At 39.1% G+C, this 21,036-nt stretch overlaps 1 protein-coding gene across 1 annotated transcript in view; it reads right to left on the minus strand.

The window, feature by feature from the left end:
- The window catches only part of LOC128703034 (uncharacterized), a gene marked incomplete in the record, with an annotated part of 165,827 nt that overhangs the window by 107,539 nt on the left and 37,252 nt on the right, over positions 1 to 21,036 (minus strand). The window contains 3 exon segments of the mRNA XM_070103696.1: positions 7,120 to 7,223; positions 10,764 to 10,853; positions 12,280 to 12,406. Of these exon segments, the coding sequence (XP_069959797.1) occupies positions 7,120 to 7,223; positions 10,764 to 10,853; positions 12,280 to 12,406 (321 nt within the window).

The raw sequence follows: 21,036 nt of genomic DNA on the forward strand, positions 1-21,036 counted from the left end.
ACTGTGATACCTCATCACGGACCATGACTCGCTGTTAGGTAATCTCTGATCCACTGTAGTGCCCTTCCTGTTATACGTGCCTGTTCCTCTAGCTTCTGTACTAATCTTTTGTGAGGAACTGTGTCGAAGGCCTTCTTGCAGTCCAAGAAAATGCAATCAACCCATCCCTCCCTTTCATTTCTTACTTCAGTTACCTCATCATAAAACTTTAGTAGGTTTGTGACACAGGATTTGCCTTCCATGAATCCGTGCTGGCTGTCGTTTATAATCTTGTTCCGCTCCAGGTGCTCCACCACTCTCCTCCTGATAATCTTTTCCAAGACTTTGCATACTATACATGTCAGTGACACTGGTCTATAATTTAGTGCTTCATTTCTGTCTCCCTTCTTAAAGATGGGTACTACATTTGCCTTCTTCCATACTTCAGGTAGTTGCCCAGTTTCAAGGGAAGTGTTGAAGATTTTGGTTAGTGGCACACGTAGTGTCCCTGCTACCTCTCTAAGGACCCACGGAGAGATGTTGTCCGGTCCCACCGCCTTTGAGGTATCGAGGTCACTTAGGAGCTTCTCCACCTCCTCCTCAGTTGTGTGTAATTCATCCAACACTTGTTGGTATATCCCTTGTTGCTGTACGTCACTGTTTTGTCTTCCTGTTGTCCCTTCAGCCTGCACTGTAAATACTTCCTGAAATCTCATGTTGAGCTCCTCACATACCTCCTGGTCGTTTCTTGTGCGCTCCCCACCTTCTTTCCTCAGCCTGATTACCTGGTCCTTGACCGTTGTTTTCCTCCTGATGTGGCTGTAGAGTAGTTTCGGGTCAGACTTGACTTTCGATGCTATGTCATTTTCATACTGCCGCTGCGCCTCCCTCCTTATCTGTGCATACTCGTTTCTGGCTCGTCGATTAATCTCTTTATTCTCCTGAGTCCTTTGCCTTCTCTACTTTTTCCATTCTCAAGAGCACTTAGTTTTTGCTTCCCTACACCTTCGGGTAAACCAAGGGCTCGTTCTGTCCTTCCCATTATTTCTGTTACCCTTGGGAACAAACCTTTCCTCTGCCTCCTTGCATTTTGTTGTTACAAAGTCCATTTCATTTACTGATTTTCCTACCAACTCCTGTTCCCACTGAACCTCCTGCAGGAAGGTCCTCATTCCTGTGTAGTCCCCCCTTTTATAGTTTAGCTTTTCCCATTCTACTCCTGTTACCCTCTCCACTTTTAGCTCCACAATGCATTCAAAGCTGATAACTACGTGGTCACTAGCTCCAAGGGGCCTTTCATATGTGATGTGCTCAATGTCTAAGCTACTAAGGGTGAACACGAGATCCAGTCTTGCTGGTTCATCCTCCCCTCTCTCTCTCTGGTAGTATCCCTAACATATTGGTGCATGAGATTTGCCAGCACCACATCCATCATCTTGGCTCTCCATGTTTCGGGACCTCCATGTTTCGGGACCTCCATGTTTCGGGACCCCCATGTTTGTGTGTGTGTGTATTCTTTTTTTGTTTTGTTATAACAAGTCGGCCATCTCCCACCGAGGCAGGGTGACCCAAAAATGAAAAAAATCCCCAAAAAGAAAATACTTTCATCATTCAACTCTTTCACCTCACTCACACATAATCACTGTTTTTGCAGAGGTGCTCAGAATACAACAGTTTAGAAGTATATACGTATAAAGATAAACAATACAGTGGACCCTCGATATTCGATACTAATCCGTTCCTGAGAGCTATCGAAAGTTGAATTAATTTTCCCCATAAGAAATAATGGAAATCAAATTAATCCGTGCAAGACACGCAAAAGTCTGAAAAAAAAAAAAATTTACCACATGAAATGTTAAGTTTAATGCAATAGAATAATTACAATAACAACAATAACAATAGATTAATAACAATAGAATAATTGACACTTTCCTTTAATAAAGATCTGGTGATGATTGATGGGATGGGAGGAGGGGAGAGCATGGATGGTGTTAGTGTTTAGAAGGGAAATCCCCTTCCATTAGGACTTGAACTGGCAGCCTCACCATGCCTTACCACACTGTGTATGCCACTACAATTCTTAAATCTTTCAAACCAACCTTTGCTGGCCTTAAATTCACTCGCATCACCACTAGTTGCAGGCAATTTCTTTACCAAATCATCATGCACTCCAACACACGCACTCAACATTTGTACTTTGCAATTATCTCTTTCTTCATTTCAATAGTCATTAGCACCTTTTTTCTCGAAGGGTTGGCACTAGAAGCTTTCTTGGGGCCCATGGTTACTTATTTTGTAGAAACACCAAAAACAGTGATAATATGTATAACATGGAATGCACCGAATGTATCCTTAGATGCACGCACACTTGCTGGCTTGTAAACATTGGCACACACGATGCAGTTCAGGCCATAGGTGGACACGTCTCATACGAATTGTATCAAATGTCGGGTTTTCCATCGAATGTTGAGGCGAAAATTTTGCGTTAAAATGCATCGAATGTTGGATTTATCGAATGTCGATGCCATCGAATGTCGGGGATCCACTGTACAGCCCTCCAAACTGCCAATATCCCGAACCCCTCCTTTAGAGTACAGGCATTGTACTTCCCATTTCCAGGACTCAAGTCCGGCTATATAAAAATAACCGGTTTCCCTGAATCCTTTCACTAAATATTACCCTGCTCACACTCCAACAGATCATCACGTCCCAAATACCATTCAACTCCATTCACTCTCATCGAACACGCTCACGCACGCCTGCTGGAAGTCCAAGCCCCTCACCCACAAAACCTCCCTTACCGCTTCCTTCCAACCTCTTCGAGGATGACCCCTACCCCGCCTTCCTTTCCTTACAGATTTAAATGCTCTCCATGTCATTCTACTTTGATCCATTCTCTCTAAATGACCAAACCACCTCAACAACCCCTCTTCAGCCCTCTGACTAAAACTTTTACTAACTCCACACCTTCTCCTAATTTCCACACTCCGAATTTTCTGCATAATATTTACACCACACATTGCCCTTAGACAGGACATCTCACTGCCTCCAACCACCTCCTTGCTGCTGCATTTACAACCCAAGCTTCACACCCATATAAGAGTGTTGGTACTACTATACTTTCATACATTCCCTTTTCTGCCTCAATAGATAACATTTTTTTGTCTCCACATATACCTCAATGCACTATTCACCTTTTTTCCCTCATCAATTCTATGATTAACCTCATCCTTCATAAATCCATCTGCCGACACATCAACTCCCAAGTATCTGAAAACATTCACTTCTTCCATACTCCTCCTCCCCAATTTGATATCCAATTTTTCTTTATCTAAATCATTTGATACCCTCATCACCTTACTCTTTTCTATGTTCACTTTCAACTTTCTACCTTTACACACACTCTACTAATACTTTACACACACTAGTACTAACCTGGTATATAAATAATACTAATTATTATTATTTTTTTTTATTATCACACTGGCCGATTCCCACCAAGGCAGGGTGGCCCGAAAAAGAAAAACTTTCACCATCATTCACTCCATCACTGTCTTGCCAGAAGGGTGCTTTACACTACAGTTTTTAAACTGCAACATTAACACCCCTCCTTCAGAGTGCAGGCACTGTACTTCCCATCTCCAGGACTCAAGTCCGGCCTGCCGGTTTCCCTGAATCCCTTCATAAATGTTACTTTGCTCACACTCCAACAGCACGTCAAGTATTAAAAACCATTTGTCTCCATTCACTCCTATCAAACACGCTCACGCATGCCTGCTGGAAGTCCAAGCCCCTCGCACACAAAGCCTCCTTTAGCCCCTCCCTCCCACCCTTCCTAGGCCGACCCCTACCCCGCCTTCCTTCCACTACAGACTGATACACTCTTGAAGTCATTCTGTTTCGCTCCATTCTCTCTACATGTCCGAACCACCTCAACAACCCTTCCTCAGCCCTCTGGACAACAGTTTTGGTAATCCCGCACCTCCTCCTAACTTCCAAACTACGAATTCTCTGCATTATATTCACACCACACATTGCCCTCAGACATGACATCTCCACTGCCTCCAGCCTTCTCCTCGCTGCAACATTCATCACCCATGCTTCACACCCATATAAGAGTGTTGGTAAAACTATACTCTCATACATTCCCCTCTTTGCCTCCAAGGACAAAGTTCTCTGTCTCCACAGACTCCTAAGTGCACCACTCACTCTTTTTCCCTCATCAATTCTATGATTCACCTCATCTTTCATAGACCCATCCGCTGACACGTCCACTCCCAAATATCTGAATACGTTCACCTCCTCCATACTCTCTCCCTCCAATCTGATATTCAATCTTTCATCACCTAATCTTTTTGTTATCCTCATAACCTTACTCTTTCCTGTATTCACCTTTAATTTTCTTCTTTTGCACACCCTACCAAATTCATCCACCAATCTCTGCAGCTTCTCTTCAGAATCTCCCAAGAGCACAGTGTCATCAGCAAAGAGCAGCTGTGACAACTCCCACCCTGTGTGTGATTCTTTATCTTTTAACTCCACGCCTCTTGCCAAGACCCTCGCATTTACTTCTCTTACAACCCCATCTATAAATATATTAAACAACCACGGTGACATCACACATCCTTGTCTAAGGCCTACTTTTACTGGGAAAAAATTTCCCTCTTTTCTACATACTCTAACTTGAGCCTCACTATCCTCGTAAAAACTCTTCACTGCTTTCAGTAACCTACCTCCTACACCATACACTTGCAACATCTGCCACATTGCCCCCCTATCCACCCTGTCATACGCCTTTTCCAAATCCATAAATGCCACAAAGACCTCTTTAGCCTTATCTAAATACTGTTCACTTATATGTTTCACTGTAAACACCTGGTCCACACACCCCCTACCTTTCCTAAAGCCTCCTTGTTCATCTGCTATCCTATTCTCCGTCTTACTCTTAATTCTTTCAATTATAACTCTACCATACACTTTACCAGGTACACTCAACAGACTTATCCCCCTATAATTTTTGCACTCTCTTTTATCCCCTTTGCCTTTATACAAAGGAACTATGCATGCTCTCTGCCAATCCCTAGGTACCTTACCCTCTTCCATACATTTATTAAATAATTGCACCAACCACTCCAAAACTATATCCCCACCTGCTTTTAACATTTCTATCTTTATCCCATCAATCCCGGCTGCCTTACCCCCTTTCATTTTACCTACTGCCTCACGAACTTCCCCCACACTCACAACTGGCTCTTCCTCACTCCTACAAGATGTTATTCCTCCTTGCCCTATACACGAAATCACAGCTTCCCTATCTTCATCAACATTTAACAATTCCTCAAAATATTCCCTCCATCTTCCCAATACCTCTAACTCTCCATTTAATAACTCTCCTCTCCTATTTTTAACTGACAAATCCATTTGTTCTCTAGGCTTCCTTAACTTGTTAATCTCACTCCAAAACTTTTTCTTATTTTCAACAAAATTTGTTGATAACAGCTCACCCACTCTCTCATTTGCTATCTTTTTACATTGCTTCACCACTCTCTTAACCTCTCTCTTTTTCTCCATATACTCTTCCCTCCTTGCATCACTTCTACTTTGTAAAAACTTCTCATATGCTAACTTTTTCTCCCTTACTACTCTCTTTACATCATCATTCCACCAATCGCTCCTCTTCCCTCCTGCACCCACTTTCCTGTAACCACAAACTTCTGCTGAACACTCTAACACTACATTTTTAAACCTACCCCATTCCTCTTCGACCCCATTGCCTATGCTCTCATTAGCCCATCTATCCTCCAATAGCTGTTTATATCTTACCCTAACTGCCTCCTCTTTTAGTTTATAAACCTTCACCTCTCTCTTCCCTGATCCTTCTATTCTCCTTGTATCCCATCTACCTTTTACTCTCAGTGTAGCTACAACTAGAAAGTGATCTGATATATCTGTGGCCCCTCGATAAACATGTACATCCTGAAGTCTACTCAACAGTCTTTTATCTACCAATACATAATCCAACAAACTACTGTCATTTCGCCCTACATCATATCGTGTATACTTATTTATCCTCTTTTTCTTAAAATATGTATTACCTATAACTAAACCCCTTTCTATACAAAGTTCAATCAAAGGGCTCCCATTATCATTTACACCTGGCACCCCAAACTTACCTACCACACCCTCTCTAAAAGTTTCTCCTACTTTAGCATTCAGGTCCCCTACCACAATTACTCTCTCACTTGGTTCAAAGGCTCCTATACATTCACTTAACATCTCCCAAAATCTCTCTCTCTCCTCTGCATTCCTCTCTTCTCCAGGTGCATACACGCTTATTATGACCCACTTCTCGCATCCAACCTTTACTTTAATCCCCATAATTCTCGAATTTACACATTCATATTCTCTTTTCTCCTTCCATAACTGATCATTTAACATTACTGCTACCCCTTCCTTTGCTCTAACTCTCTCAGATACTCCAGATTTAATCCCATTTATTTCCCCCCACTGAAACTCTCCTACCCCCTTCAGCTTTGTTTCGCTTAGAGCCAGGACATCCAACTTCTTTTCATTCATAACATCAGCAATCATCTGTTTCTTGTCATCCGCACTACATCCACGCACATTTAAACAACCCAGTTTTATAAAGTTTTTCTTCTTCTCTTTTTTAGTAAATGTATACAGGAGAAGGGGTTACTAGCCCATTGCTCCTGGCATTTTAGTCGCCTCATACGACACGCATGGCTTACGGAGGAAAGATTCTTTTCCACTTCCCCATGGACAATATTAGAAATAAAAAAGAACAAGAGCTATTTAGAATAAGGAGAAAAACCTAGATGTATGTATATATATATATATGCATGTGCGTGTCTGTGAAGTGTGACCAAAGTGTAAGTAGGAGTAGCAAGATATCCCTGTTATCTAGCGTGTTTCTGAGACAGAAAAAGAAAACCAGCAATCCTACCATCATGCAAAACAGTTACAGGTTTTTGTTTCACAGTCATCTGGCAGGACGGTAGTACTTCCCTGGGTGGTTGCTGTCTACCAACCTACTACCTATAAATAATACTAATATAGTATATAAATAATACTAAGACCAATATGGTGTATTACTAATGGTAATATCACACTGGAACTGACCTGTTAATATCGTCATCAGGGTATTTTGCAGCATATTCTGGATGGTTGCGGTAGTATACAGCCTTCATATCCATGAGGAAGTTGTACAGTTTCCGGCCACGTACCTGGGAATATACACACTCTCATACTCTCTCTAGTCATATCCAGGAATTGTAATTAGCTTACACATAAAATTGCAAAAGCCTGCAGTTCATGTATAAAATTTTGGATTATTATAAATGGTTACCTGCCTTCCTCTCCTCTACATGCATTATTCATGTGCTATTATTCTCTTACCTCTACATTTTTTTTACATGGCTTTGAAATAAAAAAAAATGCCTTTCATAAATCCCTTTCCTAAGTTAATTTATTGAAACATTTTTTATAACATGTAAATCCCACACTGTAAACTATGCAAAGAAATAAAAATCTGAATTTGAATTCAAGTGGTGCATTTTTCTCTTAAGCTATTATGGTCAATTTCAAAAACACAATACTATTACAAAATTTTCATGGCTACTATAGTGTACAAATAACTACAGCAGAGTACAGTAGGGCCTAACTTTATGGAGTTTCGCCTTACGGCGTTCCACTAAAAAAGACATTTCAAAGTATGACCAAAACTTGCTATACGGCTCCCCCAACTGACTTTCTAATGAAGTCACCGCACACCACCTGGTGTGTTTACAAACCAGGTCTCCGTGAGCATGACTCTTCATTATGTCTGGAAACTTTCCAAAATTTCAAGTGTTTTAAAGTTATTTCATATTTTATACATATTCTGATAATTATACTTATGTGTACCTGTACCTAAATAAACTTACACATTGTGCTGGTGTGTAGGTACATGTTAAAATCACTAGGAGTGTTTTATTAGTCTTGAAAATGCCATATTAATGATAATAACAGCACAAACAATAATCACTGAGGCGCATTAAATGTCAAATACGTATTATGTTAATACAGACATTTTCATTAATCCATCTATGATTTTTTTTTTAAATTATATAATAAACATGCTTACTAACATATAAACATGATAAATACACCTCACAGTAGAATAAATTAACACAAATATGAGATTTTTCCCAGTTGTTTTCTCGGAGTGTCAGAAAGAATAATGTTTTCTCTAGTTTAACATCATAGAAAATATGTACACAACAGTATTACTGGGGGTAACTGTAGAAAATTACTCCTTTCATATGCCTTCACTCAGAGCGTCATTCTTTCTAAAAAATGGTGTTTCACGAGAATGGGAGTGTTGATCTTTATTTATTCTACTGTACCAAAGTGGAGACAAATTGTATGCAATGTAAATTGTTTGTACAGTGGACCCTCCCTTTTTGTCTATCTCCATTATCACCGATTTCTGTTTTTGCCGACTTTTTTTTGGTCAAAATATTGGTTCCGTTTAGGTCAATGGTATAAAACCTGTAGAGTGCCAAGCGCACAGACAAAGCCGCCTCCCACAAGCATTCTCAGGCAGTGTCACGTTGTTTCTCAGTGAGTGAACATATCCTGCAAGGTCATACAAAACATTTCGTAATAATCTATTGTTTTTGGCACTTGTTTATTGTGTATGACTGTTAAATACACCACCATGGCCCCAAAGAAAGTGCCTAGTGCCTGTCCTTTGGTAAAGAAAGTGAAGAACACCATAGAAATGAAAAAAAGAAATCATTCAAAAATATGATAGTGGCATACGCATTGCCGAACTCAGCAGGATATAGAGGAAGACACCATCAACCCCATTGTGGTTAAGAGGAAAGAAATCATGGAAGCTGATGTTGCGAAAGGGGTGAATGCGATAACAAAACAGAGATCCCAAACAACTGAAAATGTGGAGAAACTGTTGTTTGTGTGGACCAAAGATAAACAGTTAGCGGGAGAGAGTGTTGTGCAGTTGATAATTTGTGAAAAGGCAAGACAGTTGCACGACAATCTCATAAAGAAACTGCCTGGAATGAGTGCATGAGTATTTCAGACAGACTAATACAGGCTGACCATCACTAATCCAGCATCACTGGGACCTGTAGCATGACGAATTAGTGATTTTGCTGGATTACAGAGTGGTTAGGTTAGGTTAGAATACACTTAAGCCAACACCGATATATACGCATTGGCTATTTCACCTAATTTACGCCCTATTTTTAGCCCATTCCACTGTTCCAGTCTACCAAACTCATAGCTATGTATTTTGCTATTTTTCTTCTATTCTGTTGATTGAGTACAAGAAACCACCCATTTATTTATTTCAACTACCCAATAAGATGGTCAGAGATTGGTAATTTGTCCAATTTCATACAAATTTCAAGAAATGCCAATTTCAAAATAGGGTCCAGAATAAATAATGCAGACATTCCTGGCACTAAAATAACATTTTCTCTGTTTATTAGTTACATCTCCAGGCCCGTCTAATATTCTGCTTGCTTTCCATTTTGAATTTTTATTCGCACAAAAAAATAGAAGATTTACTGTTATGCAGACTACTGCATTACAGCCTCTGTTCACTTGAAGACGGAGTTCCATTGGAGGCCAGCCAGCCTGCCGAAATTACAATTCCAGAATCGTTTCTTTTTACTCAGGGCAAAGGTTATAGGACATTCTGGCAGGATGACACTTTCCTCTTGAAAATCATATTAATAAAGTTTATTTCTTTGTAAAGGTTACAATGTGTAATTACAATTTTGATTTGCTAGGTACAAAGATAGCCACTATCATGCCGAGGCATGATATTAGAGAATCCCTGGTGTTTGCCATGCTGTTTGCTCTAGCTGGCGCTCAACTGAACTGGTGCTCCCACAAGGTACTAAGTGGTCCCAGATTTTTTTTTAATAGTGTGCACACCCATGTTAAGACCCATTCTATGCTGACCAGGCATCTTAGGCCAATAGTGCCAAATTTGGAGGCAGGAAAAACAAAACGTAGATCTACGTTTGGAGCGCTAGCGGTAAGAACGCAGATCTACATTTGGACAGTTAACGGGTTAAAGGGGTAATATACGAGTGTAAACATGTTATCAGGCTTTTATATGCATTTGAAAGGGAACAAAGTCTGTTTCACTTTACAGCAATTTTTGCTTTATAGCAGCAGCATGGAACCTAACCTGCTGTATAAGAAGGGCCTTCCTGTAAAGAAAACAATGTGCCGGAGAGAATGAGGAACAGTAGGAAGCCGAGCTGAGAGCTAGGAGGTACAAACTGGTGTTTGTACCTCCTAGGTGGTGTGTTTTCTGTGGCTCATCAGAATTGGTACAGTACACAGAAACATAAAAATCCAGTGTTGAGACAATCTCACCATTCTTATAATAACTGTGTCACTAGCACGTTAAGAGACAACACAATAAATGTCAGGGGGCCCAAGACTGTTCAACTGCCTCCCAGCATACATAAGGGAGATTACTAATAGACCCCTGGCTATCTTCAAGCACGCACTGGACAAGAACCAAAAGTCGGTACCTGACCAGCCGGGCTGTGGCTTGTACACTGGATTGCGTGCAGCCAGCAGTAACAGCCTGGTTGATCAGGCTGATCCACCATGAGGCCTGGTCACAGACCGGGCCACGGGGGCGTTGACCCCCGGAACTCTCTCCAGGTAAACTCCAGGCAAACTAATGTAATATGTGGAGTGTAAAACACAGTTCAAGAAAAGAAACCAACACTCACAGGAATCAAAAACATCTTATCTTCTTCTTGTGGCTCAGTTTTGGGGTCGACTGCCCTAGGTTTCTTCCTGGTCACAAGTGGTACTTTTTCCTGCTGGGAGAAAAAATCCAAATTTACTGAAACTAGCAAAATACCTTATCTATTATCTATCTATTAACCCTTTGACTGTCGCAAGCCCCTTTCTGAAACTGTCATTCTATGTTGCAAAATTTTTGGAAAAAAAAAAAAAATTGTTTTTTCTTATGAAATGATAGAGAATCTTTTCCCGATGGTAATGACACCAAAAGTAAGAAATTTGGTTGAAAACTCACGGAGTTACGCTCCTGCAAAGTTAGTGGTCTTGGCGACATATACGCATCGGTGATTTCGCTGACTGAGCCGTTTTTGACCAATTCCGTTGTTCCAGTTGACCAAACTCATAGCTATTTCTTTAGAACTCCATGTTTTCTATCAGCTGAGTACAGGAAACCGCCCATTTACCAATTTGAACTACCCAATAAAGTGGTCAGAAATTGGCAATCTGGCCAATTTCACACAAATTAAAAAAGATGCCAATTTCAAAATAGGGTCGAGAATAAACAATGTAGACATACTTGGCACTAAAATAACATATCCTCTGTTCATAAGTCACGTCTCTAGGCCCCTCTTATGTTACTATTGCTTTTTATTTTGATTTTTTATTCATACAAAAAATACAAAATTTACTGTTATGCAGACTACTGCATTATTGTAAAAATGGTATAAATAATATCAGTGCACTAGTGAAAGAATATTAGACGCCCCAGTTGATGTGTATCGGACGTGTGGTGTGATTTACTTACTCCTGAACATTGGTAAAAATCGAACATTTCCGCTATTTTGAGCTCAATTTCAAGGTCGTTTACATTGTGAGACTAATCAAAATCATCTCTATTTCTGTAATATGTTTTCCATTTTATCACGCGAGACCATGAAAAAGAGAATACAATGATAAATACTATACGAAAATACACCGCAAAGTCGGCGTTTTAATCCAAAAAAACGGTCAGTTTTCTTTTTCTCATTATGCACTGTGTGCTGCAGGATTTTTATGTGGTGCACACTGACCACACAGACCCATTCTCTCACAAGTGGGCCTACCAGCTTTCTCCTGCTTGATTTGAAGCCGCAAGAATTTATGCATATTAATATGTCCGAAACACTGGCTCGTAAGACGTATATATACGACCAAAACAGTCAAAGGGTTAATGATTCTGGGATGACAACTCCCAGTGACCTGGTCTCAGACCAGGCCTCCTAAACTGTTAAAAGAAATATCATAGGTACCGTGATGCTGGTGAAAGTTTATCTTAGAAAACAGAACTACTCTCCTCTCTATTGAATCAAACCTAATTACCCTCTATTACTTATCACTATATGGCCCTTGTGTGTTTAGGGCTTCCTCATGAATACAATAACAATAATAATAATAATAATAATAATAAACATGAATATATCAGCAATGTTTGTCATACGCAGAAGAAAGACTACAACTTACTTGCATGACTGAGGCTTTCCGTTTACCACCTTTGTACAATATAGCTTGCTCGTCAGTTTTGATATCTCGAGTAGGACAAGCACACACTCTTACATCGATGACCTTCCTTCCACATTCTTTTCCAGAGCTGAAAAAAACAAAATGTTAAAAGTTCTACAATATTTGACTAAGAAAACCTATATTTACAGGACTCATGAAATTGTAATGATACAATTGCAAACAAACCATATCACGTTCGGGGATTGAGCTCATGGCAAGTGAATCATAAAACTCCAGGCCAGCATGTAAGCCACTGGGCCAGCTGGCTACAATAAGATTCATCCAACTAGGTATATTTATACACCATAGAGAGGTTAGCACAGGCGCCACTGTGACCGTGAATGCAAGTTTTTACAAATGAATCTCCTGCCAACGTGGCCGTAACGAACTCTAGCTTGTGCTAACCTCTTGATGGTGTATAAATATACCTAGTTGGATGAATCTTATTGTAGCCAGCTGACCCAATGGCTTACACACTGGCCTGGAGTTTTACGAACCATTCGCCACGAGTTTAATCCCCTCCTGTGGTATGATTTGTTTGCAGTTGTGTCATTACGGTTTCCTTAGTCATGATGACAGCTTTGAGGGGACTAGAGCTAGAGTTTGTCATGGCCACACTAGTGGGAGATTCATCTGTAAAAACTTGCATTTGTGGTCACAGTGGGGCCTGTGCTAACCTCTCTATGGTGTATAAATATACCTAGTTGGATGACACTTATTGTAGCCAGCTGGCCCAGTGGCTTACATTCTGGCTTGGAGTTTTACGACTCACTCGCTATGAATTCGATCCCTGCCCGTGGTATGGTTTCTATATATATATACAGTACTGTATTTTTACAGATTTGCTGTATTTATAATAAGACAAAAAACTATAAATCTGAGATGTCTGAATGTGCATGGATGTTGTGCAGGTAAGAAAACAATGATTGTCAATCAACAAGACCACTGTATACTGGAGTGCCACAGGGAAATGTCTTTGGTCCCCTGCTCTTGCTCTTATGCATCAGTGATCTTCCTAATGTAATACAACATCTGAAAGCTGACAACATGACTTACGTCATCTCCCACCCTAATCTTGCCTCACTCAACGCCATTGTTAACGAAGAAATAGTATAAATATCTACCTGGATGACTGCTAATACACTTACACTTAATACTGACAAAACCTTCTTTCTATATTATGTTTGGTAACAGAGCAGGTGCTACCCAGCTGAACATTATGACTGACAACACTCTTAGTGCTAAACATAATGAGGACAAATTCCTGGGTCTGCACCTTGACAGCAACCTGAAATTCAACACACATACAACACAACAAAAAAAAAGTATCCAAAATGGTTGGGATCCTCTCCAAATATATTACTACGTACCACAATCAGCCATACACACACTATACTAATCACTCATCTATCCCTACCTCACTTATGCTATTTGTGCTTGGGGATCAACAGCAGTAACCCACCTAAAGCCAATAATAACCCAACAAAAAGCCATAGTAAGAATTATCACACAATCCAATGCTAAGCAACACACCCCCCCACTCTTCAAAGACTTAAACTTACTCAATATACAGAACATTCACACTTACTATTGTGCAACCAATATTTACAGAACCATTAGTTCTAATATTAACCCTGAACTAAAACACTGTCTTGATAGTTGTGACAGGATCCATAGACACAATACCAGACACAATAATCTCTATGACAGTCCCCGTGTCCAGCTAAATCTCTACAAAAAAGTCAACGTACATAAAAGAGCCTAAAATCTGGAACTCCCTGTCTGAAAACTCTAGAACTGCAGACTCAACCACCATTTTCAAAACTACTGTTAAAAAATATCTTATCTCCCTAACACAGCCCATCACTGGCTAACTATATGAAAACCACCTATTCTCTCTTTTTTTTTGATCATGAACACATCCAAAACAAAATAGATTTACTCTCGATATCTGTGATTCCCCATAATTTACACTTACTCACCCAAATGACTGTAAACATAAAATTCCTAATGCAGCTACTGCCTAATAAATCTTAATTTAGCCGTAAGTTTACCTAAGTCTCCCAATTTAAGAGCTTTAATAGAAAAACAGTGTATCATGCCAAGACTTAACCATTCCCATTACTTAATTTACTAACTGTAATACTGTTATATGTTTTGTACTACCTCATTATTATAAATCTAATCAATCACTTCAGTTACCTAGTATGCAATAAGGTATATTAATATGTACTGCTCTATAACCTGTGTCAATATAGAGTAAGAATTAGTATTAGTCTGCCTGAAATGCCTAGGCATGCTAGAGGCCTTCTTTGTAATTAATATTTTATAACATGTAAACCACATATTGTAAACTTTGCAAGGAAATCAACGTTTTCATTTTCAGTGCTATAAACAAAAAGAAGCTGCATGTCTTGACTTTAATTGAAACAAAGCTGAAGGGAGTTAAAGAGATTGTGGGGAGAAATGAATGGAATTAGTTCATGAAAACCTGAGAGTTTCAGCTAAGGAAGGAGAAGTAATAATGTTGAAAGATCAGTAATGGCAAAGGAAAATAAATGTAAAAATTCAAGAATTATGTGGATTAAAATAAGGGTCAAATGTAAAAGAGGGTCATACTAAGTGTTTATGCACCTGGAGAACAAAGTAGTGTAGAGGAGATATATATATATTTTGGGAGATGTTAAGCGAGTATTTAGGGAGTTCTGAACCAAGTAAGAGAGTACTGTAATTGTAGTCGAGGAGCAACTCTTATAGAGGACGTAGTAGATAAGTTTGGGGTGTCAAGGAGTAAATGATAATGGAAGGCCTTTAATTGAATATTGTATGGAAAGAGGCTTGGTAATAATACATATTTTAAGAAAAAGAGGATAAGTATATCAGATATGATATAGGGCGAATTGACGGAAGTGTGAAGGACTATGTACTGGTGGATAAAAGGTTGATGGGTAAACTTCAGGATGTACATGCTTTTAGAGGGGTAACAGATATATCATATCTTTATTCAGTTATAGCTATAGTAATATTAAGAGGAAGTTTGGGTATAAGGAGAATGGCATCAGCAAGTAAAAGGTGAAAGTTCATCACATCTATCATGTCTGAAAACTTTTTAAAATTTCAAGTGTATTTTATATGTATTCTGTTAATTATGCTTATGTGTACCTGTATATAAATATACTTACACACTGTGCTGGCATGCAGGTACACATTAAAATCACTAAAAGTCTCTACTCATGAAGCCATAGTAATACTACGTAACAATAATCTCTCTTGGGCACATTGTCTTATTTTACGTTCATATAGACATTTTTCATTAATCCATCTACGATATTTTCTTCAAAATTATATAAGAAACATGTTACATAGCATATAAACATTATACATACACCCACAGAATAAAAATTGACAAATATGAGATTTGTTTACAAAGCGGCACTGTAGGAGTGTCCAAAGAATTAAGTTTTCTCTAGTCAAACACTGGGGGATAACTGTAGATAAATATTCCTTTTGTATGCCTTCACTCTATATATAGCAATTCATGACCCTTGTGGGTTTAGTACTTCTTTTTTATTATGATTATAATAATAATAACTTGCAATAATAATTTGCAATAATAATTTGTAATAATAATTTGTAATAATAATTTGTGATAATTTGTGATAATAATTTGTAATAATAATAATAATTTGTCAGAGCATCATTCCTTCTAAAAATTACATGAGAATGGAAGTATTGGTCTTTATTTATTCTACTGTACCACTGTGGAGACAATTTGTATACAATGTAAGGTGTCTGTATGAATGTTTATGAACCATAACCAGATGCAATGTCTGTTTGTTTATATAGTGGGTAGGGTGGCCAGACAGGCTTCCCTACACTTTTCCCTGACTTTATTGGGTTCTCCTAGGTTCTTTACACATATGCTGCTATGTATGATAATTCTATGTAACTGTATTTGTGTATACCTGAATAAACTTACTTAATTACACTACCCTACCTACCACACGACTTTCTACAAATATGTAAATACTTTTCACCTTTCACCCTACATTAAGACTACAAATATTTTAAGGTAAGTAATGGGTGTACTGTATATGCATTTTATCACTATGGAGCTTTAAGCATCATCGTAGTATATTATGTGTGGGTGAAGGTGGCCAGGAGGGCTGCCACACCTAACTTCTTATAGTAAATGCTACTCACCTTTTGCCCTACATTAAGACTACGAATATTTTGAGGTAAATAATGAGTGTACTGTGTGTGTGTATTCTTTTTATTGTTTTTTAATGCCTAGTTCTATTGCTAATTTAATATATGTTAGTGTAAACTTGTTATCTGGCATTCATATGCATTTGTAAGTGGAAAAAATGGCATTCTGCTTTCCAGGAGTAGCCTGGAACCTAACCTGCCGTATAAGTGGGGCCCTACTGTACACTGTTTCAGCGTGAACAGTGGTGGTAGCAGAGCCACCACCACTATATGTACAGCTTATGCTGTCAGTGGTCCTTATAAACCAAACACCACCACCACCACCAATCCTCACATATGTAATTAGTATACTTTATCATGTTTCTTTGTTACTAATATTGTTTATTATGCCATGTTAGATGAACTTTGATAGATAAATAAGCTGTACAGTTGATAATAGCATCACATTTAAGCATTTTGTCCTGTCTCCAAACAATAAACTTGCATCCCTCTCAGCTCCTCGCCATTTTGCATATACAGGAAGGCCCCACTTATACGGCTGGTTAGGTTCCAGGCTACCGCCGTAAAGCGGAAACCGCCGTAAAGTGGAACACCCTTTTCTTCCACTTACAAATGCATACAAACACTAGATAACAAGTTTACACTAACATATATTAAGTTAGCAATAGAACCAGGCATCAAAAAACAATAAAAAGTACAATGTGAGAGTAAGACACATGTGCAACATCTGGGTATCTTTATTGTAGACGTTTCGCCATCCAGTGGCTTTATCAATACAAATTCCAGGACATAACTTGAAGACAGTAGAACTATGTACAGAAGATGAGGTAATCAGTCCCTCAACCTAGGAGTAGGTGCGAACAGCACCATAGTCGTGGAGATTCTGAAGCAGAAGAAAGAATCCTGGCGCTTATATAGTAACGTCAGGTGAAGCAGACGAGGGCAAATTCACTGGTGGGCGGGATTCCCCAGTGGAAGTAGGTCCTTCCCAAAGAGATGGGTTAGTTGTAGTAGTAGTTGTGAAGGTTATGTACATGTCCTCAGAATTAAGATTCCATGATGTTGCAGTGTCTGACAAGTTGTGTACGAATGGTATATAATACCGACAAGATGAGAGTAAGACACCTGACGTTACTATATAAGCGCCAGGATTCTTTCTTCTGCTTCAGAATCTCCTCGACTATGGTGCTGTTCGCACCTACTCCTAGGTTGAGGGACTGATTACCTCATCTTCTGTACATAGTTCTACTGTCTTCAAGTTATGTCCTGGAATTTGTATTGATAAAGCCACTGGATGGCGAAACGTCTACAATAAAGATACCCAGATGTTGCACATGTGTCTTACTCTCATCTTGTCGGTATTATATACCATTCGTACACAACTTGTCAGACACTGCAACATCATGGAATCTTAATTCTGAGGACATGTACATAACCTTCACAACTACTACTACAACTAACCCATCTCTTTGGGAAGGACCTACTTCCACTGGGGAATCCCGCCCACCAGTGAATTTGCCCTCGTCTGCTTCACCTGACGTTACTATGTAAGCGCCAGGATTCTTTCTTCTGCTTCAGAATCTCCTCGACTATGGTGCTGTTCGCACCTACTCCTAGGTTGAGGGACTGATTACCTCATCTTCTGTACATAGTTCTACTGTCTTCAAGTTATGTCCTGGAATTTGTATTGATAAAGCCACTGGATGGCGAAACGTCTACAATAAAGATACCCAGATGTTGCACATGTGTCTTACTCTCATCTTGTCGGTATTATATACCATTCGTACACAAAAAGTACAATACACACATAGTGCACTCATTACTTACCTTAAAATATTTATAGTCTTAATCTAGGGTGAGACAAGTAGTATTTATTGTAAGAAATCAAGTGTGGTATGTATGGTAGTCAGCCAGGCTACCATACCAGGCCACCCCACCCACACATACAATTCTATGATATTTAAGCATCCCAGAGCGATAAAATGTATATACAGTTCACTCATTACTTACCTTAATTTAAAATATAGGGTGAGATGAGTAGTATTTATTGTAAAAAATCAAGTGTGGTATGTATGGTAGTCAGCCGGCCTACCATACCAGGCCAACCCACCCACACATATATTCCATGATATTTAACCCTTTGAGGGTTTTGGTCGTACTAGTACGTCTTACGAGTAGGGGTTTTTGACGTACTAGTACTCATAAATTCTAGCGGCCTCAAATCTAGTGGGAGAAAGCTGGTAGGCCTTCATATGAAAGAATGGGTCTATGTGGTCAGTGTGCACAGTCTAAAAAAAATCCTGCAGCACACAGTGCATAATGAGAAAAAAAAAACTTTGACCATTTTTTTTTAATAAATCAGCGACTTTGCAGTGTATTTTCGTATGGTATTTATTGTTGTATTCTAGTTTTCTTGGTCTCATTTTATAGAATGGAAGACATATTACAGAAATTGAGATGATTTTGACTGGTTTTACAATGAAAGGCGCCTTGAAATTGAGCTCAAAGTAGCAGAAATGTTCGAATTTTACCAAACTTCAAAAGTAAACAAATCGTGCCAAGTGTGCAATACACGTCAACTGGTGAGTCTAATATTCTTTCACAAGTGCACCAATAATATTTATACCATTTTTTACACTAATGCAGTAGTCTGCATAACAGTAAATCTTATATTTTTTGTGAAAATAAAAATTCAAAGTGTAAAGCAAAAGAATATAAGAGAGGCCTTGAGACGTGACTAATGACTAGAAGAAATGTCATTTTAGTGCCAGGAATGTCTTTCTTGTTTATTCTGGACCCTATTCGGAAATTGGCATCTTTTGAAATTTGTGTGAAATTGGCAAAATTGCTAAATTCTGACCACTGTACTGGACAGTTGAATTTCATAAATGGGTGGTTTCTTGCACCCATTCGATAGAAAAAATGGAGTTCTAGCGAAATATTCATGTTTTTTGTCGACTAGTACAGTGAAATTGGCCGAAAATGGGGCTCAAAGTGGGCAAAATCACCGATGCGTAAACATCACCGAGACCGCTAACTTTGCGAGAGCATAATTCCGTAAGTTTTCTATAAAATTTCAAACTTTTGGTGTCTTTATGATCGGGAAAGGATTCTCTATCTTTTCATAGGAGAAAATAATTTTTTTTTTTTAAATTTGGCCAACCCTGAGAACGAGTTTCGGAGAGGGCCTGTCGACCCTCAAAGGGTTAAGCATCCCAGAGCGATAAAATGTATATACAGTTCACTCATTACTTACCTTAAAATATTTGTAGTCTTAATGTAGGGTCAGGAGTAAGTAAATGAGATAAAACGAATAAATGAGAGAGAGAAAGAATGAGTGCATGAGAGGGGACAGGCGCAGAGTTATGTAAACAAACCAGGCGAAGGTAAGTTTTGTAAACGAAGTGTACGCGTCTGGTTTGTGTACAAGTTACATTGTGTACAGGTTGTCTCTACATTGATACGGTAGAATAAATAAAGAAGAACACTCCCATTCTCATGTAACATCATTTTAAGAAGAAATGATGCTCTGAGTGAAGGCAATGGAAATAAGTCACTCTGACTTTTTTGGGTTATCCTAGGTTCTCTACACATATGTTGTTATGTATGATAATCTATGTAACTGTATTTGTGTATACCTGAATAAACTTACTTACATACATACGAAAGGAATAATTTTCTACAGTTACCCCCAGTAACACATTTTCTCTTATGTTAGATTAGAGAAAATGTTATTCTTGGCATCACTTGTACAAGTTATCTGGCTACGACATCTCATATTTATGTTTATTTATTCTATTGTAGGGTGTATTTATCATCTTTTTATGTTATGTATCGTGTTTATTATTATTTTTTATTATTTTTTTTTTTTTTTTTTTTTTTTTTTTTTTTTTTTTTTATCAAACCGGCCGATTCCCACCAAGGCCGGGGGGCCCGAAAAAGAAAAACTTTCACCATCATTCACTCCATCACTGTCTTGCCAGAAGGGTGCTTTACACTACAGTTTTTAAACTGCAACATTAACACCCCTCCTTCAGAGTGCAGGCACTGTACTTCCCATCTCCAGGACTCAAGTCCGGCCTGCCGGTTTCCCTGAATCCCTTCATAAATGTTACTTTGCTCACACTCCAACAGCACGTCAAGTATTAAAAAACCATTTGTCTCCATTCACTCCTATCAAACACGCTCACGCATGCCTGCTGGAAGTCCAAGCCCCTCGCACACAAAACCTCCTTTACCCCCTCCCTCCAACCCTTCCTAGGCCGACCCCTACCCCGCCTTCCTTCCACTACAGACTGATACACTCTTGAAGTCATTCTGTTTCGCTCCATTCTCTCTACATGTCCGAACCACCTCAACAACCCTTCCTCAGCCCTCTGGACAACAGTTTTGGTAATCCCGCACCTCCTCCTAACTTCCAAACTACGAATTCTCTGCATTATATTCACACCACACATTGCCCTCAGACATGACATCTCCACTGCCTCCAGCCTTCTCCTCGCTGCAACA

Source organism: Cherax quadricarinatus, chromosome 86, assembly GCF_038502225.1.
Source record: "Cherax quadricarinatus isolate ZL_2023a chromosome 86, ASM3850222v1, whole genome shotgun sequence".
Taxonomy (NCBI): domain Eukaryota; kingdom Metazoa; phylum Arthropoda; class Malacostraca; order Decapoda; family Parastacidae; genus Cherax; species Cherax quadricarinatus.